Source organism: Hyalella azteca, unplaced genomic scaffold (assembly GCF_000764305.2).
Source record: "Hyalella azteca isolate HAZT.00-mixed unplaced genomic scaffold, Hazt_2.0.2 contig3459, whole genome shotgun sequence".
Classification (NCBI taxonomy): Eukaryota; Metazoa; Arthropoda; class Malacostraca; order Amphipoda; family Hyalellidae; genus Hyalella; species Hyalella azteca.
This window is the reverse complement of record NW_025933708.1, coordinates 134,245-162,160: the sequence shown is the minus strand read 5'-3', so window position 1 is coordinate 162,160 and position 27,916 is coordinate 134,245. Positions and strand designations below refer to the sequence as shown.

Here is a 27,916-nt window from a genome sequence, read left to right as displayed (position 1 = left end):
AGAAAGGTAATATTAGATCGAAGCCACGAAAATTCAATGAAAAGAAAATCGTCAGACTGAAGATCTTGGAGACAAAAGGTATGTTTTTTTATTAATTTTTAGAATAAAAATTACACAATTTAGCTTGCGTAAGTATGAACGAATTATTTTTAATGTATGATATAGCGGTAGTATGAAAGTCCGTAACTAGTACCCATTGGCCACCGGACTTCGCTTTCCAAGGCGCAATTCTTGCAAAGAGGCTTTCGTAGTTTTAGGCAATGTGTTCAAAAAATATAACTCAGTACTCACTGCAGTGAGTGACAGAGAGCGCATTTTCTCGTCGACAAAATGTGAAATCTCGGACAGACAGACTGACATGACATGCACAATAGCGGATTTTTTTCCGTAAATGAGAGAATGCGCTAAAAACGAGTCGTTAAAAGGATAACATGACATTTTTGTGCGCCTTGCAGTAGCCGACACTTCTGATGCGCGATCCAAAATCTGTAAGTCTCCCATCAATCTGTCAAATTTCTACCCATAGAAGTTCTTGCAAAAAGTAGTTTACTAAAACCCAGAGTGCATATGCTCAGTAACCTGGATACTGGCCGGGCCAGCAGCTTTCTTCCGTTTTTGCCAACTGCTGAAAGCAAAAAGCCTTGCTTTCAAAAACTAGTGTTTGACGGTTGCTCCCGATTGAGGGAGTGGCATTTTCTCACTTTTTTATGACTTCACTTTTTAAGGACTAAGTACTTGTTCCTTCATGATGCTATTTATGTCTAAATTTGTTGTTGATTCATTGGGAACGGGTAAGAAGACATGACTTTATTTTCCATCACAATTGAATGCCGTGTGAAGTTGTACTTGCAAAAGTTTTACCGTGTTTCCGTATTTTCTATACAAGTGAACTATGTTGTAGAACTCTGGCTTTGAGATCTGCCTTTAAAATATAACTTTTAACATGTGTAATACATATAAATATATTAGGGAAAACAACTTTTTGATGATTCAGGACATTATATAATTACGAGCATATAATGAAAAACATTATTCTGCGGGAATGAAAATCATAGTCACTTTTTTCAATCGCCCTCATCGCAAATTGCTCGAAATCAAGCGTTTGCATATTCACAAATTTTTGGTTTTAATTTACATATATCATTGGGAAATAGTTAAAATTGTCAAATTAATATTATTTTTTCATTTCGATGTAATGGGTTGAAGGTACAGAGAATTGAAATCACTAATTCTATCCACACATTCCCATGAACGGCCAATTCCNATTTTTTCCAGAAATGAGAAAATGCGCTAAAAACGAGATGTCCTCAGCGATCGCTGCGCTCGCGCCGCCTCGCCCGAGGCGTCGGACTCGAGCGGTCTTTAGCGCCTCGCTGTCGCCTCAGGCGGGCCGGTATTTGGGCTAGAAAGTGTGCGCGTTATAATCATGCTCCAGCACGCAGCATGTTAGTAAACAGAAAAATTATCACAACTATGATCTCAAACTGATGAAGTTGGTGAAAAAAATTAGAACTATTGATTCTATATCTCCCTACTGACAATCTTAGTTCAACTGGACACTTCCGAATTCACACATAATAATAAAGAAACGACTTGAGTCGTAGCAACTGGATAAAATAATCAGTGTTTGTTTAAAAGTTCCTCATCGGTTCTGACGTAGAATTTATTCGATTGAATGGCATCCACTTCTATAATAATTGAAGTATGATGCCTGCTTCTAATTTATACAAGTGCTTCAAAAACGGTTTAGAAACTCCAAATCTGAACTTCATTCATTATTATACTAATAGGAGTTAAAATGAGGTAAAAAGATCATGTTTCTTATCGATAAGATGGATAGGAGATTTTAACCTAAGCAAGCTCAGTGTCATGGTGCTTCCTGTATCCTGGATACGAGGTTTGCATATACCGCCGCAGAGAGAGAATTTTTTCCAGTCCGTATCTTGGTCAATTTTTAGTGCTTCTTTTCTGCTCGGCTACAATTTCCGTGACAATAAATTTTATTCTTAAGTATTAGATCGCTGTTTAAAATTTAATTCATAACTCATGAGCCATTGAAATTTTTCTTCTAATCGGCGAGTTATACAGTATATAAACTCGAGAATAACGAGTCCTAAGATGTTACAGTAAAGCGTAGTGATGCTATTATAGAGCCATTATGCAATTCAATAAGTAATTCTGTTATTAACTTACTAGTCCAGATGGCATTGAAATATTACGGTACCTAGCTACGACAATCAACACGACAAATAACTACCGTTAAATACACTAAAACAATTCATTTTCTGCTAACAAATATTTATTTATAATTGAATGCACATAATAAAATATTTACAAATAGAAGGAGGCTTGATCAACCGTTGTGGCTCATAACAAACTCCTCGAAGTATTCAGAAGATAAATGGAAGAAATATACAAAAGTTTTCGCAAACACCAATTCGGCTAATTGGAATAATTCACTGGTAGCTCAAAATTTAATTTTTCGGAATATACCTTAAATCTGGAAACGACTCAAAATTAGCTAGAAAGTTCTGAACTATTTTCGTTCCCCGTTGCTCTAATTTTTGTATATCATAAATGTAAAAAAGTTATCATGATCTTCATTGTCTAAGAGACAACAGAAAAATTAATTTTGAAAGGAAATGAAAAGTTTTTTTCTGTTACTTGCTCTCAACATCACAAAATTCACATGTACTGTATATATCTTTACGTGTAATTAAATAGGTTGTTTTATCATATCACGTACACGAGCTCCTGCTTGTGAGTCACAAACCTGAAAAGCATTAATTCGCTACTGTATTAACGACTTATATTCAACTCATCAATAAGTTGTAATCGCGGTTGCATTAATGAGCTGTTTTCAGCTAATTTGGGAACCACAAATTCGACGGCAGCTAAACGTGGGTTTCATTTTTTCAGAAACAACGAAATTGACTAGAATTGAAGATAACTATATTTATATATAAATATATTTGACAGAAAATAATTTGAGCTATTAATGAAAAAAGCTTTGAAGTCTCACGTACATAACTCAATCCGTCGACCCTGGCAAAAACCTCCTAATGGGTTTGATTGGAATACACTGACTGATATGAAGCCATTCGCCATTTTTCAAAGGGAATTTTAAAGCTCCAAATATTAATTTTTTTTAATTAATGAGATTGTTTCCTCAACGTCATTTCAAATCTAAGGCATCAGCCATACGCGGCAAGAAATTCCGCCTCAAAAACGCTATCAAACTCATCGTCGTTGACGACTACATTGTTCAGTGCTGAGAACAAAATTATTAGCGCAAAATAATATTCCCTTAGTTGACCGGTAATTCAAAATTACGTAGTTTCGTATCACAAATAAATAGTTTTATGACATGAATCGAGCCCAGTTTATAATCACGCCAATAATTGACTAAGCGTTTATAAATTTTTCCTGAGTTTCACAAAATGAAATCTTGAAACACGTTTTAGGTGAACAATATAAGGTAGGATTATTGTCCTGATACTTTTTAATGTAGAGTTTTCTTCAAATCCTAACGTTAATTTACGTATTTAATTTCATGCTCTATTTTCAGTGTATTAGCTGCCAAATTGCCTCTTGAGTTAACGCGCACGGGTGTAAAATAAAATATAAGAAAGAATAACGCTACCACGTATCAGTTGCAATAGTGAGTGGGCAATAGTGCATGAGGTAGAAGCATGACTATATATACGAGGTCACGGTAGAGTTTGTGTGAAACCTAAATGACCAATGATGAATATCCTACACCAAAATGAACCTATATATTTTACTGCATGACTTCCCAGCATTAATTCAAACTTGATGTATGTTTTCACCATCAAAATAGCAATTCCATTCAACGCATAATTATAATTTGCATGAGTGTCTTTCGTTAGCACTTGTCATGTTGATCACATTTAACGAGTTTCTCTCCGATAACCGAAAATTCCTGAAAACATCAAATAGCCTGTAAATTCATTGACATTCAATGAATAATATCGTCCCGAAATCCCATTTACTGCCTTAGAAGACCAATGACTGGTAAACATACCACTGTTGCAGAATTCGAGTGAGAGAAAAACTCTTGTCCAGGATATCAGAATATCTTATATTCTGCACAAAATTGTACATTTACAGACAATTAATCACGTATAATACATCTTAATCTGCTCAAGTTCCACCCGATCGTTGACTCGACCTGCCAAAACTGGCCCACTTTTTTCCATGATATTTTTTGCGCAGAGAAAGCGAATCCTGTGATCCCACGGGCCTGTTCTGCAGCGCCCTATATATCAGGCAAGAAAAACCCACTAATGATTAATAGAGAAAAAACTTAATTGGTGTTCATGACTCTCTAAGGACAATCTTCACTCAAATTGGTAATAAAGAATTTATTTACATTAATTTTTTATTAAATAAATTTCGTGCCAGTATACAATTGGACAATATTTACTACAAAGGCTAAGAGCAAAACTGAGTTAAAATTGGAATCAGTGCCTTCAACCATTTTTCAAGTAAATAAAGCTTACAAAATTGAATATTATCCGAATATTGCTTATCCGATGAAAATGATGCATGATTAAATTCATGTGTAGATGAAGTTATTTGAGTAATTATTTTATTCAATATGGTCGCATGCCCAAACTAACTGCCTGTTGCTAATGCCTTTAAAAATATAACTCAGTACTCACTGCAGTGAGTGACAGAGAGCGCATTTTCTCGTCGACGAAAACGTGAAGTCACGGATGGACGGACAAACGGACNTAAAACACCACTTTGATGTACAATTTATATGGACTCTTGACAGCCGTCCCATAGTAGACACTTCGTCGCCAATTATTGAACTTTAACCCAACAATTATTTTTGATGGCCTCGTCTCAGCTGTGATTTTAGGCGCAGCTTTCAGCCGACCGCAGGTAAACCCAGCGGGGGAATTTAAATTAGAATTTACCATGCAATCCCGTTTTTGCAGCCATACCGAAACCATAATCCCATTATGGATCGTATTGTTGGGCAGTAAAGGGAAATTGTTAGACCGAAACTGAAAATGGAAGCTTTCGCTTGCATTCCAGTTCAACAGGTCGTTAGCAAGTGTAATGTTCCTAGAAGGCCGCATTCATTCCGTTTTTTTTTCAATTTTTTTAAATTGTTTAACACATTGAAAATAAGATGTGTAAACTAGGCTTACTGTTTTGCCCGGCGTATAATCTCCGATAATTTTTATTTTTAATTGATATAAGGTGAAATTGTTTCGTATAATTCTTGTTTTTATTATTTCTAAGAATGCGTATTTTTTTATCGCAATTGCCTCTGACGTAAATTAGGATAACGGATTTTCAAGTGTTTAAGTTGTACCCAGTCTTATTAAACTCGTAAAATTGAGTACATTTTACTAAATATTGCCCGTTAAAATATGAATACGAGGCAAACCAATTTTTCGTGATAAATTGCACTTTCATTTCGATTTCAAATACTTTTTTGACAGAGTTTTTGCCATCGAACCGTTCCATTCAAACCCGTTAAGAGTTGTTTTTGCATATTCCAACAAATTTTCAAACACAATAAGTATTCATTCTATATACTCTGATATATGCGTTGGTTATAAACTTTGACATCCATATTATGCTATATTTATTTATTTTATTATAGGTATGAATGAATAATTTGGAATTTTAATGAGAAATTTGTAGTTTACTTGGGTATCCTGTCACCTCAAGGCGTGGGTAAATTACCATTAGTTTTGATCTGAGTGTAAACTTCTCTATAAAAATAGTAATTAATAGATAAATGTTTAATATTCACGCAAAATAAATAATATTCTTCTGATAAAACTTAATTACTGGAATTGTTTTTAAGTACAGAAAATGCCTAGCAAATTCAACAAAATTTTATTTGTTATACCTGCTTATTGAAAACAAAGTGCAATGCCAGGGACCCCAGATCCTCATTCCCTTGAATTCATATTCAAAGTATGAAGACACTTAATTGCTTACAACCTTAATTACGAATACGGCAGGCAGAGGGTAGTCACCACAGCCCAGGTAGGCGCTACCAAACAGCTTCACCCTTCACGCTCTCCTCTCCTGATTGAAAGCAAACAAGCTGTGATTGAACGCTTCACACAAGCAAGCCGCCAAAACATTCCAACATCCAAGAATTGTCCGCCAAAATTGCTTGCTGAATGCATCCCGTACAAAATTTTTTTTAGTTCTATTTTACCTTAGAAAATATTTTATTTTTCAATTCGATATTCAATGAATTATTTAATTAATTATTCGCACGACTGCTTTACTTAAAAATTTTCGTCTAAGGCTTCGCACAACTTCAATATTTTGTTCCTCGTATTACAATAACATTCGAAAATGTTGTGAATACAAGAAAAAGTATGCAACTTATTTGAAGTTTGAAATAATAATAGTTCGGTGATCAATTGCCTTTCATTCGATCTTTAATTGCACAAAATTATGGTCTGTGAAAGATCAGATCTCCAGCTAAATGCATCATGCATCAAATATTATCTGGCCTGATTTCTTACAGCAAACTTTAAACTTTTTCTGGTAATTTCAACGGTAAAGTTATAATAAATCGTTTTGATTTCTCAGGTTGAAGAAGAGAAGGTTACCCGCGCTCGGTCCTGCCACGAAAGCCAACAACATAAAGCGTAAGTAACATAATCATAGCAGGTCTTCCATCATCATTCCTAATGAAATTTGTCTTATGAGTTCTTCCATGAACATGAATGTTATAAGAAGTCAGATATAGGCAAATTATGAATTGAATTGTAATCCGACATTAATATTATTCTATCATATACTCTGATGAGCAAATGGAATTTTTGTTACAATTAAGGAATTAAATACAGCAAGTTCGGAATTTTACGTCTATAGACAAAAATAATCTAAGTTTTTCACGTCTTAAATCCACCCTTGTATACCATAAAATAGAATATTTATTGCCTATAAAGTTTAACATTATCACTTTAGTTAAATATTGACTAAGAAATATATCCAACCCGGAGTGTTACGTTAATTTCAGTTGCTAACTTAGTATAATCAAGCGATTTATTTGTGTATCATTGTATATTTTACCTTGTTCACTTGTTTTTGGAACCTTTTTTTTACAAATAAATCATTTATAATATTTATTCTTTTCTGTTTCTATCGACGATAAATCCCGACCAGGTTTCGTTTGCTGTGTTCGGTCGTCTTGAGCTGTCAATGGCAGCCTGCCTCCACTGAGTGCGCTGCTGCTGCCGCATCGGGTCTACGAACACAAACATGAGCATCCCGGTAAGCCGATAAAAATTCATATTCATAAACTATTATTTTTAACAACCGTAATAAACGTTGCTTAATTTATGCACTTTCCAAAGTGGGTTTTGGCTTTCATCTTTATGTTGTTTCCATCTTTATTGTGTTACCATCTAGAGTCATATGACAGGCCTATCCAGGCCTATCCTGGCCTATTCTTTAAATGCCGAAGATACTATACTATATGAATCGGAAATTTATTGTTTAGATTTTGATTCTCTCAGTTGAAAGCCTTCGAGTTCACTGTTTCATAACATTTTAAAGGAATACAAATATTATGGACGTTCACCGTTCCATAATATTTTAAAGGAATAACTTAAATACTGATCGTAGCCATTAATAATACATAATTTTTGGAAGAAAAATAAAATACTGCTTATTGAAATGGGTATCATGATAAAATCAATAGGATGGAATTCGAGTCTCATTTCCATCTAGATTTGAATGACTGTGCCAGCTTGGGAAAATAGGTAATAACTTATCATCACTGACGAGATTTGTAAAATCCTAATAAATGGTAAGTTAGAATTTATGAGAATAAAGCAGTTGGCCATGTTCCGATATCTAATAAATTAGTTTTAGAATGAATTTGTCTTACTCGGTGACTTATAGCTTAAAACATTATTTCAGCTGTAAATATTACTCTAAGAATCTTCACGCCATGTTATTAATTAACTTGGTGCATGTGTTGATGGTTTATTATCTTCTGTCAAAGTATTTTAACGACAGCGACGCTAGTCAATGTCATGTTTTTTATGTCGATACTTATAACTTCTTTGCTATTATCTAGTTCATTGCTTCTTTTATTTCCAAATTTTTACAATAATGGTGATACCTTACAATAATTTGGAAAATAAATTGAGAAATTTTTATAATGCTTAAAAAAATGATAGCAATAAAAATTTCAAATATAACTCCTACGATACGAGACTTTTTTGGGTGTGAATGAACTGCTGGAACGATTCAAATCAGTACGTAGGTTCATGCTGTTGGAAAAATAACTCATCCCTAGTTTAAAATTCAGCTTTCCATCGTCGTTATTTGATCATTTCATCAACCAATGGAATACAGTATGCCGCCGAACTTTGTTAAGAAAAATTATAAATTTAACAGAATTGACTTCTCAGCAATGTTGCGGACCATCAATAATTCCCCGACGATGGGTTCTTGTAAAAAAACTTATTTTATTTCTCAATGAATACGATGTTGCAGTCCGAAGTGAATAGAATTATATCAGACGTTATGAAAACTCCCGACAGCTGACAGTGAAGGAAAATTTACGATCCGCTCGAGCACTTTGAAATTCTGAAAGAACAAAAAGTATACCTGTTTTGATCATGCATTCGGTGGGAAAGTGATAAGAAAATACCATCTCGATCCAAGACGAGTGGTGAAAAACAAAATTCAACACGTGTCAAATTTTCATGGATAGAAGAATAAGCTCGTTTGTCATGCAAAATACGTTACCGGATGTCAACAGACAACTGCATCGCACTAGAATGATATAAACGCTGGATTTCCTATCATGTGCAAACGGAAACACCGCCGCGAAGTCGAAATAATTACGGGTAGCGTGCCAACTTGGTTGAGACTTTCATACTGATTCTAAACACAAGGGCTGAAGAGTCGCTCTTTGGTCCAGCTCTTAATTCCCTTGCGTTGAAGAGAGGAGGAATGAACGCGAGGAAATTTTCGTAGTATACTGGAGATCTTCAGGCGATTTACAAGATTATTCATGCAATGCCGCACAATTCATTATTCTACTTAGTCCAAACCTTCACAGAAAAAGGATTGCATTTTCAGGGATACAAACAGCAGCGAGAAACGTAGGTATGAGCCCTAATACAGAGGTGGGAGTAACAAAAAAAGACAGCAAATGGCGCGGGTATTAAGCACACCGAGATGCCAACATCCACCCGCGGAGAGTAGAGTGACAAGCTCTAAAACACTGCCAAGAATCACAAAATGGACAGCAAATGGTACGGGAACCAGCCGCACCGAGATGCCAACTACCAGCCGCAGAGACTATGGCAACTAACCATAATACACTGCCAAGTTCCGATTACTCCCGAACGTAGAAAGTATGAATTCCCACCACACGGGAAATGCGAACAGTACGGCAGAAGCTGCACCAGAACTCTGACAAATATACACGAGTGCGGAGGTTATTGAGCCCCCACAACACGAGAAGTGCTCGGTACGGGAACTAGACGTACCTGAGCGCTACCAGCAAATGGAACTAGCCAAGAACTCTACTATCGCCGTATTTAGTCCGTTTGTGGATCTCTTTACGAAATATGTCCAGAACTACGGCAGGTTTTCGGAAGCGAAGATCTGGCTCTCTTAATTCGATTCAAAACGAATCGAATAAATCCCCCACCCCCACCCCAAGGTCCCCCACTCAGTCAAACTAAGCACACACAATTTGCCCGCGAGGGGTAACTCATCTAAATAACTTCGCCCAAATACCACGTTTATAGCGCACCTAAATGGACTAGTTTCATAATTCAGATAAAAAAGAAGATAATATAATACTATAAAGTGATAATAATTTTAATCCTTTGACACACTAATCACAAGTTAATAGTCGAACAATCCTAAACTAATTCTAAAGAGACCGAGCTCTTCGTCGTCCAAGACCACCGAGGGGATTAAAAGCGCACCGAAGCGAGGCTACCAGCAAATCTACCAATCACGTTGGAGCTACAAGACATTCAGTCTCGTTCCAGGACCCTAATAACTAAATCCTATGAATTAACAAAATAATATCACAGTTTAACGAGATTCCATATTTTAGTGAAAAAACAAATATATTCAACCATTATTGAGTCACTAATCTAACAAAAGGGCATCATCAATCCCGTCACGCATGGCTTATCTTTATTCTTGTGGATTTTCACGGTAAAAGAAAACGAGGATTTGATCGTAAAAAATTCTGAAAAATGCAGATCTGAACTTGATACTGGATTTCAGCAAATAACTCTACATAGGTTCTGGAACAATTATTATTGTCAGAGCTCATTGATCAAGCTCTACCTGAGGATCGGGTTACGTGGCGATCGTGAGGATCGGGTTACGTTGTGAAGGATAAGTAAGACATAGCTGTCTAGATAGCATATCTTGATATACGGGTGGTTATGCGTGAGTTACGATACAGAGGTATAAGCTACAGCATCGACCGCAAGGTCGGAGAACTCAACCGACGCGTTACATCGCGGAGCGCTTATCAGCTACTGCGGGGGCTCATACTAAGGTAAAAAGCCCTTATGAAGCTTTCGCTTCCGCCCACAACTAAGGTCTTCCAGATGCTGACTCATGTCATCAATCTCTATCAGGTCAAGTGAATATTACGTCCCAATTATATATAATTTCTGATTATAATGAGACGCCAGATTGACACCGGATTAAAACGATTGAGAGTACGATTGAGAAAACCTCTGTAGCCAATTAATTAAATGAAGAGCGGTAGAAGCTTGTCGCAACTGTGCGACCTAGTCCACCATAGTTGAAACTAGTTCGGTGCGACGGAGCAGGTTATACAATGTGAATTCAGTTGTAGTTGGTTAATTGCAGACGCTGAATTCATCAATCCAGTGAATTCATGGACTTGAACGTCAAGCGAAATTTCACAAGAAACTACAATCGTTGATGGATAGTCACCCTATGTCCACTCATTCTCTCAAACTCAAAAAATTTAGCTAACTGAAGGTTCGGCCAGTGTCACTTGGTGAGAACATCGATTTTTTAACCATGGTGGCGTATTAGTAAACTCTTTTAACCATGGTGGCGTATTAGTAAACCATTAGTTGGACTCGCAGTCCGGTGGTTCAAGTTGGATTGGTCGGGCTCTCAACCTGGTGGCGAAGGCTGTACTGATTGGAAACTGAACCTGTTAGCGAAGGTTGTACACTTGTACTGGTTTAACTCTCAACCTGTTAGCGATGAGTCCAAAGGAGCAGGTTTTCCGAGTTTGGAACGAAAGTAACCACGCCATCGTGCCACGTTCGTGGATCAAGCCAATGTTTTTGTGGTTCGACGACCGCAGTTACTCGTCTGATCCTGTTCTCCAAATAAATCAACCTCATTTTGAACTTCAGTTACAAATGGCGTGTTGCAGAACACGACCGATGGTTATCTCCGGTTATTGCCATGTCATTACCTCCCACTGACCGACACAAGAGACGTAATACAATTATTTCGTCGAGAAAGTTTCTGGTGGCCGAGACAGGGTCTGAATAGCATCACAACGCATGAGCAATCTATGTCATTTATTCAAAAGAATGATGATTAAACGATTGATTACAAAAGGATGTAGGGCTGTCATTACAAGATCCAGAACGATCCTCTACGAGCGCCAGAACACAGTGCTACATCGATTTTCAGTTGATTTCGACAATTACTCTGCAAGAATGTGTCGAAAGTCAATTGGAAGAAAACTTGATCAAGAAAAGTGTGTTTTGAAGTTTGATGGAACATTAAAATTGTATATTTGTACAGGCCTACGGCAACTGATGCAACACTCACTTCTTAAACGACTCATTTGCTGTTAGCGGAATTTTTTCCAAATTCTAAAAAAATATTACATATCAACTGACATGACAGCCTTAGCTAAATCTAAGCCATTGAGTTAAGATTCTTAAATACTAAACAAACGCCTGAGAAGCGTTTAGCCGATCAGAACACTGAAGACATTTAACAATTTTCAGGGACATCCGGGGTGGCCGATCGTCTTGCTGCTTTTAGCTGCAAGATGCAGCTATGGAGATAAATTTGCATCGCCCACCTCATCTCGCTGGCAGTCCACGTCTGCTGCATTGGATTCCCACAATACTCCACTCTTTAGACATGAGGCTGTACCCTTTGAGACCAGGAGCTATGGAAGGCCGGCTGCTGCTGAAGCAATCACCCTGATGTATGCTAGCGGTCACAACCAAAGCTTGGAGCCGTCAGAACAAAGTAATCTTCGGAATTATGCATCGCCTTCCAACCACCAGTTGCCACACCTAACTTCTCGGGTTAACTTGCCAGCGTCTTCCTTGACCAAGAGAATGGGGCTGTCCACTTTACCAGTCTATAGAGTTGATGTCAGTGAACTGCCGACATTACAGGAAGTTCAAAGCCAGAATATTCACTTTGTGCCCAACAGTTTTGGGCATTCAAATGTTTTGAGTCATAGTGCATCTTTAGCAAGACCAGGCAATAGCGATCGGACTTTAATTTCTCCAATTTCTTTAGGTATGCCTTTTCCTTCACATTTTTCTCCTACATCAAGGCATGTATCAGCATCAAACGTTGACGGAATACAAAATCCAGTGCATTTCTTTCCTTCAATGTCCACATTCCGCCAAGAAGATATTCCCTCTGTAAGTTTATCGACATTGTTTCCCAGAAGTGACTCATTCTTGCCGAGAAATACTGCTGTGTTGCCACAACAATTTCTCCATGATAATTCTTTCGCTCGAGAAAATATCTTCCACACCGCTGATAAAGTTGTATCTCCTCAAGACGAGAATCATGAAGCTTCCAACGGAACACATCTTCAGGAATTTTCCGTTACTAATAAGATGCCAACCATTATCAATCATATCCACATTATCAGCAAGAAAAGAGAACCTAAACCCGTGAAAGATTCGAGAAAAATTAACGACTTCAGCCAAAACCTCTACGATGATTACTACGAAGACGCTTACCCCGACTATTCATTCTATGATGAGAATTTTTGGCAAGAACAGAAGACGTTGTCGAAAAGATCAGACAGAGAAAGATTAACTCAAGAATCTCTTGCTTCCTCGTCGTCCGTGCCATACGAACAGCTTACGAATGTAGCGACAGCTCGATCCCTGTCGCTTCCACATACTGACTTGCCGACTAATGCTCCAGAGGCTAGATTGAAGTCAGAAGAAAAGGAACTGCTTCTTATGGCATTGTCTGAGAAAATTACCCCTCAGTACAGGTATAAAATAATGTCACCAGGTAATAAACATGGACCTGAACTTGAAAAAAGTAGCACAGCCACTGCCATAAATGGTTTGTTACAGGCTGTTGCCAGTTTTTTCGGTCAGAATGACGACACAAAAGAAATGAAGAAGGTTGAAAGGCCCAAAAATAATAAGATCACATATCGAGATCGCTTCGAGGAGTTCATTAGTAACATGGATGACGACACCTTCAACGCTATACTCAGAGACGAAGCTAAAACCAATCACAGTGAAGTGACTTCAAGAGAAAAACTCTCAGTCAAATCAGAACAGGACAGCAAAAATTTTGAAGAAATAGCTAACGATCTTGCTCGTAACTTTGTTTCTGCGCTGCTCGAAAATTACCGCGCAATTGTCAATCCTGGAAATCTTTCCGCACCCGTTCAAAATGATCGAGTTGATATACCGCTCGAAGATACAGAAAATGAAAGCAACACAGATTATGTTGATATGGGATGGAGATACTTCGTTGACAGTATGAATGAGTTAAGTGAAAGATATTCAGGCAGGACTAGGGAGTGGGCAGATTACATGGGTGACGTGATGACGGAAAGTTTGTCGCAGGCGTTTGCCAGTCCAAGTGTAGACATCGAGAGTTACCTTCCTGTACACGACATGAATGAAATAGATCGGCATTTTGTTGAAGGGAATAATGGAGGTTATGGAGGTGGTGGAGGACATGAAGACGCTGGAGGATATGGAGGAAGTGGGGGATATGGAGGAGGTGGAGGGTATGGTGGCGGTCGAGGGCATGGAGGCAGTGTAGGATATGGAGACGGTAGAAGAAATGGAGGCAGTGCAACATATGGAGACGGTGGAGGACATGGAGGCGGTGGAAGGCAGGGAAGCACAGGAGGGTATGGAGGCAGTGGAGGAAATGGAGGTGGTGGAGGCGGTGGAGAGTATGTAGGAGGTGGAGGACCTGGAGGTGGTGAAATGTATGGAGGAGGCGGAGAACATGGAGGCGGTGAAAGACGTGGAGGCGGTGGGGGACATGGAGGTGGTAGAGGGTATGGAGGCCCTGGAGGGCATGGAGGCGGTGGAGGATATGGAGGCAGTAGTGGATATGGAAGCGGTGGAGGATATGACGGCGCTGGAGGAAGTGGTGCAGGTCCTGTAGGCCGAGGTGGCTACGGCAGTGGAGGCGGTTACCGCCAAGCAGGCGGAGGGTATGGCGGCGGTATCGGTGATGGCTATGGTGGGGGAGATGGTGGAAAAGGCCATGGAAAAGAAAAAGGCAAAGGCTTCAGTAAAGGCGGCGGAGGAAGTCATGGGATAAGCTTTCAGTTGGGATACGACGGTAACATTGACGATATTTTTCATGAATTTGGAGGGTTAGGAGGAGGAAAGGACAAAGGCAAAGGAGACAAATTTGGAGGACACGGCGGTGGTTTTGGAAACTCCTTCAGCGGAGCAGGAGGATCTTATGGTGGAGGAGGACATTACGGACAGGACTGCGTTGGATATGGTTGTCCAGGTGGATTCAACAAAATACATTTAAATCCATTCAAGCTTATCAAAAGTATGATCAAAACTAAGCTGGCAGCATTTGCTGATGCCCACAGTCAGCTCTTCAGCTACTTGGGTTGGATCGCTCATCTCAAAGCAGAAAAATGGCGAAAGAAAATCCTGAACTACGGGTATGGCTATACTAGACCAAGTGGGTACGACACAGATGGAAAGAAAGGAGATTTCGGTGGAGGGAAAGGGAAGGGAGGCGGCAAAGATGGATCAAAGGATGTCAGTTTTCTGGTTACATATGGTGCGAATAAAAATAAAAATGTTGGATTTGGTGGAGGCAGCAATGGGTATGGAGGAGGGAGTAATTTCGATGGGAATGGATATGGGAATGGCTTAGGTGGTAGTGGGCACCGCGGTGGTGGTATTCGGGGTGGAGTTGGTGGTGGATACAGTGGAGTTGGAAGTTATGGTGGACATAGCGGAGGAGGAAGCGGAGGTGGATACGGAAGCGGAACTTATGGTGGACAAAGTGGTGGTGGATATAATGGCGGGGGAAACGGTGGTGGATACGGTGGAGGATTCCGCGATTTTGGTTCAGGGAAAGGGATTGCAGGAGGGAAAGGTAAGAGTAGTGGAAAGGGAGGAAGTAAAGATGGTTCGAAGGATATCAACTTCATGGTGAGTTTTGGCGCAAATAAAAATAAAAATGCTGAATTTAGTGGAGGTAGTGATGGATATGGAGGAGAAAGTAATATCGGAGGGGATGGATATGGGAAGGGCTTCGGTGGAAGTGGGTACCGTGGCGGTGGTATTCAGGGTGGTGTTGGTAGTGGCTACAGGGCAGGTGGACATGGTATTGGAGAAGGCGGAGGTGGATATGGGAGAGGAGTAAGTGGTGGTGGAGGATATGACGGAGGTGGAAGTGGAAGTTACGGCGGACAGAGTGGTGGCGGGAGTGGAGGTGGTTATGGTTCAGGTGGAAGTGGTGGTTATGGTTCAGGTGGAGGTGGTGGTGGTTATGGTTCAGGTGGAAGTGGTGGTGGTTATGGTTCAGGTGGAAGTGGTGGTGGAGCAGATAGAAATGAATTTTTGATTGTCAATGAATAATAAGTTGAGTAGTTAGGGGACTTTAGATCCCCTCGGAGGGAATGGGAGTTGGGACCTGTGTGGTGGGGAGGGAGTTGGTACCTGTTTGGTGGGGACGGGAGTTGGTACCTGTTTGGTGGGGACGGGAGTTGGGACCTGTTTGGTGGAGAAGGGAGTTGGGACCTGTTTGGTGGGGAAGGGAGTTGGGACCTGTTAAGTGGAGAAGGGAGTTGGGACCTTTTTGGTGGAGAAGGGACCTGGGACCTGTTTGGATGGAAGGGAGTTGGGACCTGTTTGGTGGGGAAGGGAGTTGGGACCTGTTTGGTGGGGACGGTAGTTGGGACCTGTCTGGTGGGGACGGGAGTTGGGACCTGTTTGGTGGGGACGGGAGTTGGGACCTGTTTGGTGGGGAAGGGAGTTGGGACCTGTTTGGTGGGGACGGGAGTTGGGACCTGTTTGGTGGGGACGGGAGTTGGGACCTGTTTGGTGGCTGTCTCTTATACACATCTAGATGTGTATAAGAGACAGGTTCAGGCGGAAGTGGTGGTGGTTATGGTTCAGGCGGAAGTGGTGGCAGATTTGATGGAAGGGGTAAAAGTCGCGGTGGTTATGCTGCAGGGAAAGATGAATATAATGGAAGAGGTAACAGGGGAGCTCATGGAGAATATAAAAAAACTGGCCAACTGAGAGGTGGACATGACAAAGCTGGAAGCAAGGGCCATGATAACGGCGGACACGTTGGTCAGGGTGGACGTGATTACTTCAAGGGGCAAAGTAAGGGCGATGCATCCTCTGATTATGATGACTATCAAGACTATGAAATCGAATACGAAGAAATTGAAATTCTGGGGCAGGTTGAGCCTGTCCACAATATCTTTGAAGGTGGGAAAGGTGAAGGATACAACACCGCTCCGGATTCCCGACGAGATCGCATTGACCGCAGGAAATCAAGCGTAGTTTCGAAGTACGCATCGAAGCTGAAAAATGATGTTAGAAACACCACAAACAAGCCAAAATCAAGTGAGAGCTTCGAAGATTTCGTTACAAAATACGACCAAGTAAATGTTCTGGGTAAAGTTGAATTGATCAACAAAGATGGGAACGAAATTTTGACAACAAAAAGAAACGATAACGACCTCCCTCTGAGTAGCCGATCTCATTCAGGAGAAGAAGAAGAAGAAGCAATTTTTCTGAGCGCAGAGTTGCATAATAACAGGACCAGAGAGCAAAAACAAGACGTCATGAAGTCGGAACCTCAAACAAAAATCAAAGAAGTTGGCAAGAAAAGGAAAATATTACCCGAGTCAAATCCCAAAGTGGAAGTTGTCAGGAAAGTCCCGACTCCAAAGAATGTCACGCATTCAAAAGTTGCGAGAAGGACAAAAATGACTACAAGAGTTGCGAAAAGGAGAGAAAAGAATAACAAAAAACCTGAAAGGTTGCACAATGTTAAAACAGACGTCGGTTACAAAAACCAAAGCTCATTACAGTTTTCCAATGGGCACGGAAATCCATTGGCAGCTGGGATGCCAAAGCATGGCGAGAAGAGACAAGCGGGCCGTACGAAGAAGAAGAGCACCGCAGGTCATACGCCTCATATCATATTGGATGAAGCAAATTCATTTGGGAAAATCACTTATGAAGATATTCCTCCCAAAGCCCCAGTGGCTGAAAAAACGAAGAATAATCACAAAGGTCAACGTGATGACGATGCACAAGGAGGTGGAAGACAAGCGAGGGAGGAGGTTACGCCTGAAGTTGTCCTCTATGACCGCCAGATTCATTACCAGCGTAAGAAGAAAAATCGCGAATCGGCTAGCCGAGGCATTCGTGCAACTCCGCGAATAACGCCGCTCGTACCTGTGAAACTTGGCTACATGGGAGCAGGCAGGATAGTCGATTCCAAAGGAGAATTCTTCAAGGTTGTGAACGAGAACAAACAAAAGGTGCTTGACGACAGCGCTGATTTCTTCCTGAGTTATGACTTAGGGCCCCCAATTATCAACTCATACTTGAGGACCCATGAACCAACGCCTGCGGGCGACGTCAAGGAGGAATCTCAGGTGAAGTTGTCAACCTCAAATGATGAATTCAAAGACGTTCCGGCAACTGTTGAACGCAAAGCTCCCATTCAAATGCACCGGAAAGTTAACGTGAGAGGCTTGTCTAGTAATCTTCCCCCGATGGGCAGCCTCAGCAACTGAAATTCGACTCGCTGATCGCTCGAGTGAAATTGGTACAGCTTTCCGGGGGTCTTGCCCTGTAAAGATAATTACGGAGTAACTCCCTTCCCACTTCGCCTCCCTAATACCGTTGATAATTTTCGAATAATATCCCGTTTATTCGAGGATTAGCTAATCAAACCCATATTAAGCATGGAGTTAAACTCTTCCTCTCCTAGTAAATTCCCGTTCGGAATTTAATGCAAACACTAACTCTTCTTTTTGAAGAATATTAACACTTGCCACAGAAAAAACTATTAAATTTCAATATTCCATTTACACATAAGTTTTTTTAATTTTATAATATTCCGTTGTTGGGAACAATATTTTGATGCAAGTTAACATCACATTCCGATCGAAGTGAAAATCCTAATGAAAGTGCTTAAAATTTGGTTCATTAAAAATAGAAAATTAATCAATAGTAAGATATATTTTTTCAGTGTAAGGGTTTCAATGGATAACAATGTTAACGTTTTCGTAAAAATAGTATATTGAAAAAGTTGCAAAGTAGCTCCTTCTTGATTATTTTAATTTCGAAACCGCTCTGATAATACCGCTTAATGCAACACTCATTCTAATACAAAGTATATTGTTACAATACTTATTGTACATGTGTATATGACGCGAGGTATTTCATGAACTCAACGTTCCTACGCATTGTACTGAAATTTTCAGGTTGAGGCTCGAGTTGAATTATGTCAACTATTCGTTTTAAATATTGTGGTCTCCAGATTCAATAACGAACTATCAAAAGCCATTTGAAGAGAGTAGGTGTGGAACAGGTGTGAAAAATAACTTTGTGGTAGTCATGCTTTAACGTTTTCCGTGTGGGTTGTGCCAGAAAACAATCTTCCACATGAATTGCTGCCAAATCATGACGAAACGAGTTTCTTACTATGTAAATAAGTTTGTACATTTTATGCTTGGTAAGATAATAATAATGTATTGTACTTAACAAAGTGCCAGGAAATTTATTTATTTTATCAATAATATTTGGATGAACGTTTTAAGGGCCATTTAGTCGCAGTTGCGTAGCTTATTTCAATTGACAGGTTTACTGTTTAGGTTTTAAACATGGAGGTTATGAGATTATCTCAAATATCACTAGGATTAGGCAATAAATGTGATGTTAGTGTAAGTTTGTGTTTCAAATCACGTGAGAGGACATTATAAGTCGCTGAGAATGTACTCAGTACATCGATGCAACATGAGCAAGGACGGCCGACGAACGTTCACATAGGTTGGGCGTACATAAACGTTGATAAGCACGGATATTTAATTTTTGTCGCTAATTAATACAAATACTTACATTTATTCGAAGTATCATCTGCTTGGATATCTATTATTAGTACCCAGATACAACGCGGTAATACGATCCAGGATTCACTTAATTGCATTAATTCGTGCATTATATATACGGCATATTATATACGGCATTTTTTACTGTTCGTGACTTTTTGCGTGAACCGCATGCTGGTTATATCTTTTAAAGTTACAAATGGGCTTGTTTTTTAAGAAATTGTACAAATTTCTATAGCTTATTTCTGTATGTTAGTTCTATAAGTTTTAAAAATACAAAAACTATTTGATATTTGAACAAATTTTCTCCTTACTGAGTCGACAGCATGCAAGGATATAAGCACTCGATCTGAAAAATTGCCTTTTACTGACAGCTACACTCAATTTGAAAATGTTATGCGTTAATTTTTTATTTTGAGTTATTATATGAATACATTTAAAAATAGAACTGTGACATCTGTGGTGTTCGACATTACATCACCGTGTGACAGAAGTTAATAATATGATAGTTAAGTTTATCTGGCATCATCTAATTCCTACAATCGAATACTTGTTATTGTAATTTTAATAAATTAAAGATTTGAAAACTTCAAGCTGAGAAAATGGTCGGTATTGTAATATATATAAATGAAATAGGGTTTAACTTAAATCTCCTTCGTACATCATCATGTTAGTCCGACAAATGAATGACTTCCGACATTCATCTTGATATGTTAAATTTATTCATAATCGCGTCTCTATTCGGAATTTTTCGTCGGTTTTTTATTGGATCAAAATAGTCAATGCGGTTGAGGGAGCCTATAGTTAATTAATATTACAGAGCTTAGTAGGTTAAAAATAATCAGTAGTGAAATTCAAAACATGGATTAGGATTAAATTAAAGAAATATTAGATAAAATATTAAATTTGATCGAAGCTTAATTTGTCAGTTTACATTAATATTTGAAGTGAATTATGGCTGCACTGGAAATTATCGATAGAAGTGTAAAGTTGTTCAAAAATAAATAAATTAAAAAGATTAAATTATTTCGACCTTCAATGGAAATTTATTGCAGGCGGACTTCATGAATGATGAATTAGTGAATATTTACGAATTTACTAATTCACGAACCCAGACTTGGTCGATATGCTGACCAAGCATAAACCTGATACTTGAACCAAAAGCATGAAGAATTATGGCTTCTGTGAATAAATATTCTCAAAAAAGGCCCGGCTGACGTTATGCACTAAAGCTGAAGCACTCAACTGAACTAAAGCTGAAACATTCATTATTCATTCACTAAAGCTGGAACATTCTACGGGATTTTTTTGAGAACTTTAGTCCAATTCACTAAAGCTGAAATATTACTCGACATAAATTGCTAGAAAGCAAAAATGTCGAAGTTTTCCTACGTGTTGGGCTTCGAACAGCCACCATCGCTAGGGCTGCGATGCCGAACTCAGTTGCTAGACGATCAAGATCCGATTTGGCATGCAATAAGGCTTAAAGTGGAAGAATTGTCATCTAAGATTACCGCGAGTGAGTAAATATAAATTAATATCAATACGGGAGTTCAATGATATGCACATTTATTTCTGGTACCAAAGGTTTTTAATCCTAATCTAAGTTTTGATCCATACATTATGAGCCCCTTTGCATCAACCTACAGTAGGATACTTGCTAACATACATAGTATAAAAGCATCCAAAGCTAACAACGTAGGATTTTATTAAATATTTATTGGAAAATATATCATGCTAATGTTTACGTTCTGTAAGTGTGTCAGAAAAAATGCATTGAATTTAGTGACCTGGATTTTTTCCTTAGGACGCCCAATGACGCAAGACGCTGAGGCTGATCCTGAGTAATGCTGCCCTCGGTTCATCCTACACTCAGCACGGCCATGCTGGTGAGTTCGGACCGTTGATTTTGTATCCGGTCGAGTAGCTTCAAGGGTTTTGGATAATATATTTAACTTTTAATGGGTAAAAACTCAAATTTTATATTATTTCAAACAAAATATAAATCAAATATTGATAAGAACAGATCAATGAGGAAAAATGAAATGAGAAATTAATCATTCACGGATCAGTGTAAATTAACTGAAAATATACTTTTTCAAGCAATACAGTTATTTTTCAAACATTTCGAAAATTTTCATAGATTTCAGAATATAACTACAACAGCCTTGCTCGATTAAGGATTTGAATCCGTTGGTTTATGCCACTCTTAATTCCATCACGAATTGTGTTGATATTTGAAAGGAAACGTTCAATGTGTTGTTGACAGCTGAATTTTAAATGTAGCAATTTATTCAGCTGAATTCTGAATAACAATTATCTGAATTCTGAATTAATTTGACAGCTGAAACGTGTAATTTCCCCCAGATGCGTCTGCAGAAGAGCCTGCTTGTGCTGCTGGTCATAACTCTGGTGGCCACCCCAGGCCGCGCGACGCAGTCAACACATTTCAGGGCAACTCGTGTCCATTTGAGTGACAATGAAGCTCACATCTCAACTCCAACTACTTTGTTTAGGGACGACGCGGTGCCCGTTGATCCTAAATCCCTTCACGTTGTCTCGAAAATCATTGGTCCTGGTGAGGGACCTGAAATTGAGACCGATGACCTCACCGGGTCATCCGGAACAACGTTGCCTGATAGCGACGATTCGAAACCTCCGCGCACAGATTTTTATTCAACGACTTCTGTCAATAATGATATTAAACGTCATGGCATGCAATCAACAGATTTTCAACAACCAATTCTCCCTCCTGAATTAGATAATCAATCAAGTTTTAAACATGCCTCAGTCACTGGAGGAGACAACGGTGATTTGGACACCGGCGAAAGCGCAAAATTTGAAGTCTTGCGCTCCGTAATGCGGTCCGGTTTTGGTCTTCAACCAAGATCATCAACTACAGAAAAACATAAAAATTTAAAGAAAAGAGAATCAGGAATAGAAAGGATACCATATCCACCATATCCTATACCTCAATTTGCAAGGAGCATGGAGGAAATTCCATCACTCGAAGCAATTAAGCACCATCCAATCATTGTTAGAACGAGGAATTCTCCTAACATGGCTTCAAGAACCAAGAGACCTCAAAGACAACCGTCAGTGCATCAACCCCAGCCTTTTCTTGAGTATTACCTCCCAAAAAAGACCACAGGTCCTGTAAGGTACAAACTACCGCAACAGCTTCCGTCAGCATCTGCATACACTTCGAGCGGCGTTACTCCTCAGGCTCACGGTACGCGTGTTCAGCCTAGGGCTTCAAACAACCCTCGTCGGCCCCCGCGACATGGCACCAAAATAAAACAAACTCCAACTGCAGCTTCAACACCCCCAATATTCTACCGAAGCAAAAATCCTTCTGGAATAAAACATCCACTACAAACAATTTCACTCCCGTCTCAGGAATATATAAGCTCTGAGTACGCACCGATGCATCCTTTGATGTTCCCTAGTTCGAAAATTGAAACTCTTCCTATGCCTTCAAATCAGCATATTTATCAGACATCTTTAGATTCGTATCCACAAGTGTTAGCAAACTCGTACATACCTGAAGTGAGCCTTCGTGATATTTATAAAAGTACGACGAAGTTTCAACCACAATTAGAATTCAATCCAATGCCCAGGCCAAGACAAAAACCTGAGATTCAAAGCAGTGCTCCGAAATTTCAGGGGCTGCCCACCAATTTCGAGATGGGATCTGTATATCCGACAGAAATCTTGTTGCCTCCGGAACGTCCGACAGAAAGCTTGTTGCCTTCGAGACGTCCGACAGAAAGCGTGTTGCCTTTGAAACCTCAGAAACAATCTACCGAGAAAAAAGAAGTGCCTACAGTGATCAATCATATTCATATCACAGAAAGCAAAAAGTCTGGCATTAATAGGGAAATTACCATCGGTGACCCTACCGTGAAAATTATAGATGACAATGAATCAGAATTGGTAATAGGTGGGTCAACGAAGTCAAGAAAATCGAACGGTAGTAGCGGAACAATGATCCGCATTGTTTCTCCTAGAGGAGTAAATCGACAAGATACTAGAGATTATGAAGCATCCATTAACAAGGCTTCACCTGGAAGACATACACATTCGAAATCAGAGGAAGAGAACTTAAGATCACATCCTTTAATGGCTGGACATCGATTTACTCAAGCATTAAAAATCCCTGATACCGATCACATACCAACTTTCTTCATGAAGCCTCTCAGACACCGAGTGACATTGCACGAGGACGTCGAAATGTTAGAGAAAGAGCATGATAGCGAAAACTCGGGAGGAAGTTTCCTGTCTAATATAATGAACTTTTTTGGACAAGGAAACACAAGATCACAAGAGAAAATTCGATCGGATAAAACAACACAGAATAGAAGGAAACCGGTTTACAGGGACAGATTTGAAGAACTGATTATGAATCTTGACGACGAGTCCTTCGATGCCTTTTTGACCGCCGTTAAAGTTAACAAAATATTCGACAAATCTCTGCAGCGTCTGAAAATGAATCAAGGATACCCGAATTCGGCCAAGATCTTCAACAGACGATCATACCAACTGCCAGAAGAGAACAGTGAGGAATTGGCGGATCGCATGATTGAGGATTTTGTGTCAGTGCTGTTTCAGGAATATCCGACGATCGCTCATCAGATTCAGCACGACAAGCCATTCTTTTCTGCTTCAAATGAGGTCGAAAAAAACCTTTTTGTCATTCCCGAAGCAAGAGTGAATGATATGACTACATATCGTGGATTACAAAACTTTACCGAGAATTTACACCATTTTTCGAATAAGTATTCAGGAAGAACTAAACAATGGGCGGATTACCTCAGCCATCTTCTCGCTGAACGATATCTGAAATCGGTCAAAGTTTCGGAACCGGTGCGAGAAAATTTAGATATCATAGTGAATGGAATACAAAATAATCAAATCGATCGTAGCGATGATTGGTCCCAACTGAAAATCCGAACAGAAGATTTTAAGAGCAAAAGAGAAAAAATTTTAGACGAAAGCAAGAAAAGGTATCAAAATCTCGACGCTGGGCTCGCTTCTGGAGAAGTGAGAGTCCAGCTTGGGTATAATGGAACCTCAGGAACTCCTCTGCATCAAATTTTGTCAGAAGTTCTGGACGAGTTTATAGATTTCGGTAATAAAGACAAGGCCTCGCGGGAAAATCATGAAAACACCGAAAGCTCACCAGAATTCGCACACTTATTCACACCATCTTTTATTAAGACTCTTAACAGGCATCTAGAGAACAAACTTAGACGATCCGATCAGTGCAATGGGGCTGACTGCCCTCAAAATACAAGATACAAGAATCCTGTTGAATCAAAAGTGGAAAAAAATTCTTCACGAGAAAAAAGTATCGGCAGTAGATTGTTGGACTACTTGAGATGGTTCTCAACTGGCAAAACTGATGATAAGCGATCCAAAACAGCTGACCGCGTAAATTTTCATCATTTTGTGAATTCTAAGAAGAGTGATTTTCGATCGAAAAATGGAGAAGAGACAAAGGACGATTTTATGTTCGAAGAAATAAAAGAGAAATACTTCGGTGAAAGATCAAATGGAAACAAATTTTTTCCCGAAGAGGACCGAAAGAATTCTAGAGAATCGTTTTCGAGTAAATTTACCTCCAAGGAAGTGGATGTATTACTGGATTACCTAATTCAATCAAATCTTCATACACGATCCAATCACATAGGACCTTATCAATATTTTTCTACTCCTGGCTTTAACCAACAAATGCCTTTAGGATTGCCAAATAAAGGACTTAGCCAAAGTACTGGTGGCGTGAAGGCGTTTAACCTTGCCGGTGATGGAGGATTAACTGCCTCTGCAGGTTATGGAGGATCAATTAACCTTGCAGGTCATAGAGGATCATCTAACCTTGCAGGTCACGGAGGATCGACCACTCTTGTAGGTCACGGAGGATCAACCACTCTTGCAGGTCACGGAGGATCGACCACTCTTGCAGGTCATAGAGGATCATCTAACCCTGCAGGTCACGGAGGATCAACCTCCCCTGCAGCTAATGGAGGATCTGCTAACCTTGCAGGTATTGGAGGAGTACTTGGCAGTCTTATTGGTCGGTATTTTGGAGGCGTTGAAAGTCCAACACAAAAAGGTCTTGGAGGAATAGCAGGTGCCGCTGCTCCTGTAATCACAGGTTATGGTCTAGGCAATATGGCTGAAGCTTCACCGTTAAATGGAATTGATTTTAACCTACACGGAGCTGGAAGAAAGCCGTCGGAAAATGGTTTACGCCAATCTGATGTTAGAGGAGCTATGAATCTAGGTTTTAGTAGGGGTATTACCCCGCAGTTGCATAACTCACCGGCTCCTCTTGGGTTACATCCGAGTATGGTTCACAGTATGACTCATGATGGGCTTCAAACTGACATCAGACCGGTCAGTAAGTTTGGATCTCGGTTGAAAAATGGAAGACCAAATACCGGTGCTGGAGGTCACCATAATCAGGGATTCAATTTTCGGAATTCTAACAAGCGCAACATGGGGAAAAATTTTAATAGGTTCAGTGCATCTCGACCGCCGGGATTCAATTCCCACAATTACGATTACGAAGACCCCGACGACTATGATTATGAATTTAAAATGTACAGCCAAATTTATTCACCAAATGGAAAAATAACATCACCTCATAGTACAGCGACTTTCTCTGACCACAATGATTACGACCATCATAATTACAGAGCTACTTCGAATAACATGAGGAATCATAGAAAGAAAAAGCGGCGTTTTAGGGCGAAACAGAGGTTGGAAGAATATTACGATGACTATTCAGAAGAAACACATGTTTTGAAGTCATCAGACTCGAACGGTTCTTCGCGAGATTCTCCTGATGAACGAGATTACAGTTCTGAGGCAAACAGTTCAGATAGGACAAGACCCCGCAGACATCGAGAAAATAAGGGTTCCAACCGTCAGCCATCGAGGCAAGAACTTCCCTCAAACTCTCGTGCCAAGAAAGAAGAAGAGAAATTGGACACTTCACATAAAAACGAGGAGCTTGCTAGAAACGGCAACAGTGGTACTGGAGATCGGACTGAGGATGCCGACGGTAAAGTGATCATCAATATCGGTTACCCGTTACCATCCTCAGCCGAGTCAAGCACGGCCACCGTCTCCGACAAAGCAGACACTAACAAGGAGGATCCTTCAAGCTCAAAGGGTTTCTTCAAAACCCTGAAGAACTTATTCACTTCTTACTCGGATCTCATTCAAGGACCAGCGAAAGGAACTTTCGCTATGTTCTCAAATTCTGACAACCAAGTGGACCCCGCCAGTGCAAAAATCGCATACAGCCACCGAGACCCGAGCTCAAATGTTCATACTATCATCACGACCTCAAAATTTGAAGATGATGCCGAGCTGGAACCACCTCGGATAACATCACACCCACGAATACCCTTCACAAATTCAATAAATAATCGACACCGCGTAAATATCTTTCCAAGGCATCAACGCAATCGTTCGTTTTTTGACAATGCCCATTCGGGATCAACTGCTGTCCACCAGCACTTGCCTCAACAGAATATTTTGGAGGAAAAGAAAAAAAATGCCACGGATATCACATTTGAGCAGGTATCGTACACCGAAACTGTTTTTGGCTCCTCATCGGAAACATTTCGGACCCCATCTCCACTTCACGAATTAGATCTAGACCCTCTGAATCCTGTCAAATACGGGCCGCCCAAAACAGCTGAACCAACTGTGCCTAAGGTATTGACGCAACCTGGAACAATATACTTCAATGGACAACCCATGGTGAGGTACGATGAGAGTGCCGAGAATAATGATGCCCGAGCGAAGCGACTTAATTCTCCAACGCAGTAACCATAATTACGAGTCAATTTGTGAGTTATGGGTGACTATATCACTGCAACCATCCCTCCACAACAGAGAGGAATGTTATCAGAGTCCGCACAGAAACTTACCAGTAAACAGGAGTCTGAATAATTGAAGAAAAGGTTGCAATTTCGGATGTTGGAGCAAAGAGCATTTGACGTTTATTTCAAATCTTTGATGCGCTATAATTGACATTAGTTGAATATAAGGAAAATGGCATGCCATCTTATGCGAAGATAATTTCATACGATAGTATGTGAAAATAATTGCATGCGATCTTATGCTAAGATTACATATGCGACCTATAGGCGACAATAATTGCATGCGATCTTATGCTAAGATAATTGCATGCGATCGTAGGCGAAAATAATTTCATGCGATCTTATGCTAAGATAATTACATGCGATCGTAGGCGAAAATAATTGCATGCGATCGTTACCCATCCACTTGTCATTTATCAAAGACATATTAAGCAAAAGAGAGGTTAATATAGAAAAAAACCAGTACGCAATATACAAAGGCATTCTTTGGATTTATTTTTATGGGTGCGATTAGTTTAGTACAATAATTTTATTTAAATTTATTTATTTATGGTATATATTATATACATATATATTTATTTATGCTATATAAGCTTTTTTACCATTTATGTTCAGGGTTTCTGGATAAAAATAAGATGCAAGGAAAAAATATTAAACCATTTATGTT

General features: G+C 39.6%; 2 protein-coding genes across 3 annotated transcripts; both read left to right on the top strand.

The window, feature by feature from the left end:
- Positions 1-27,788, top strand: LOC108674668. Of its 2 annotated transcripts, XM_047879626.1 has the most exons (6): positions 1-78; positions 6,598-6,656; positions 7,177-7,284; positions 21,159-21,240; positions 21,719-25,289; positions 25,344-27,788. In XM_047879626.1, the coding sequence occupies exons 4-6, from the start codon at positions 21,199-21,201 to the stop codon at positions 27,194-27,196; spliced, it is 5,466 nt and encodes a 1,821-aa protein (XP_047735582.1). In that variant the 5' UTR covers positions 1-78; positions 6,598-6,656; positions 7,177-7,284; positions 21,159-21,198; the 3' UTR covers positions 27,197-27,788. The 2 variants fall into 2 exon arrangements, with proteins under 2 accessions (XP_047735582.1, XP_018018119.1); XM_018162630.2 differs by having other exon boundaries at positions 21,719-27,788.
- Positions 12,017-15,851, top strand: LOC125177602 (uncharacterized PE-PGRS family protein PE_PGRS54-like). The gene has a single exon (XM_047879625.1). The coding sequence runs from the start codon at positions 12,216-12,218 to the stop codon at positions 15,849-15,851; it is 3,636 nt and encodes a 1,211-aa protein (XP_047735581.1). The 5' UTR covers positions 12,017-12,215.
- Positions 27,789-27,916: the final 128 nt, after the last annotated feature.

Bases quoted from the DNA above. Each gene is read 5' to 3' on its own strand.
- LOC125177602 (XM_047879625.1), top strand. From the start codon at position 12,216: ATGTATGCTAGCGGTCACAACCAAAGCTTGGAGCCGTCAGAACAAAGT.
- LOC108674668 (XM_018162630.2), top strand. From the start codon at position 21,199: ATGCTGCCCTCGGTTCATCCTACACTCAGCACGGCCATGCTG. The intron at 21,241-21,718 runs GTGAGTTCGGAC...AATTTCCCCCAG, and splicing joins CACTCAGCACGGCCATGCTG to ATGCGTCTGCAGAAGAGCCT.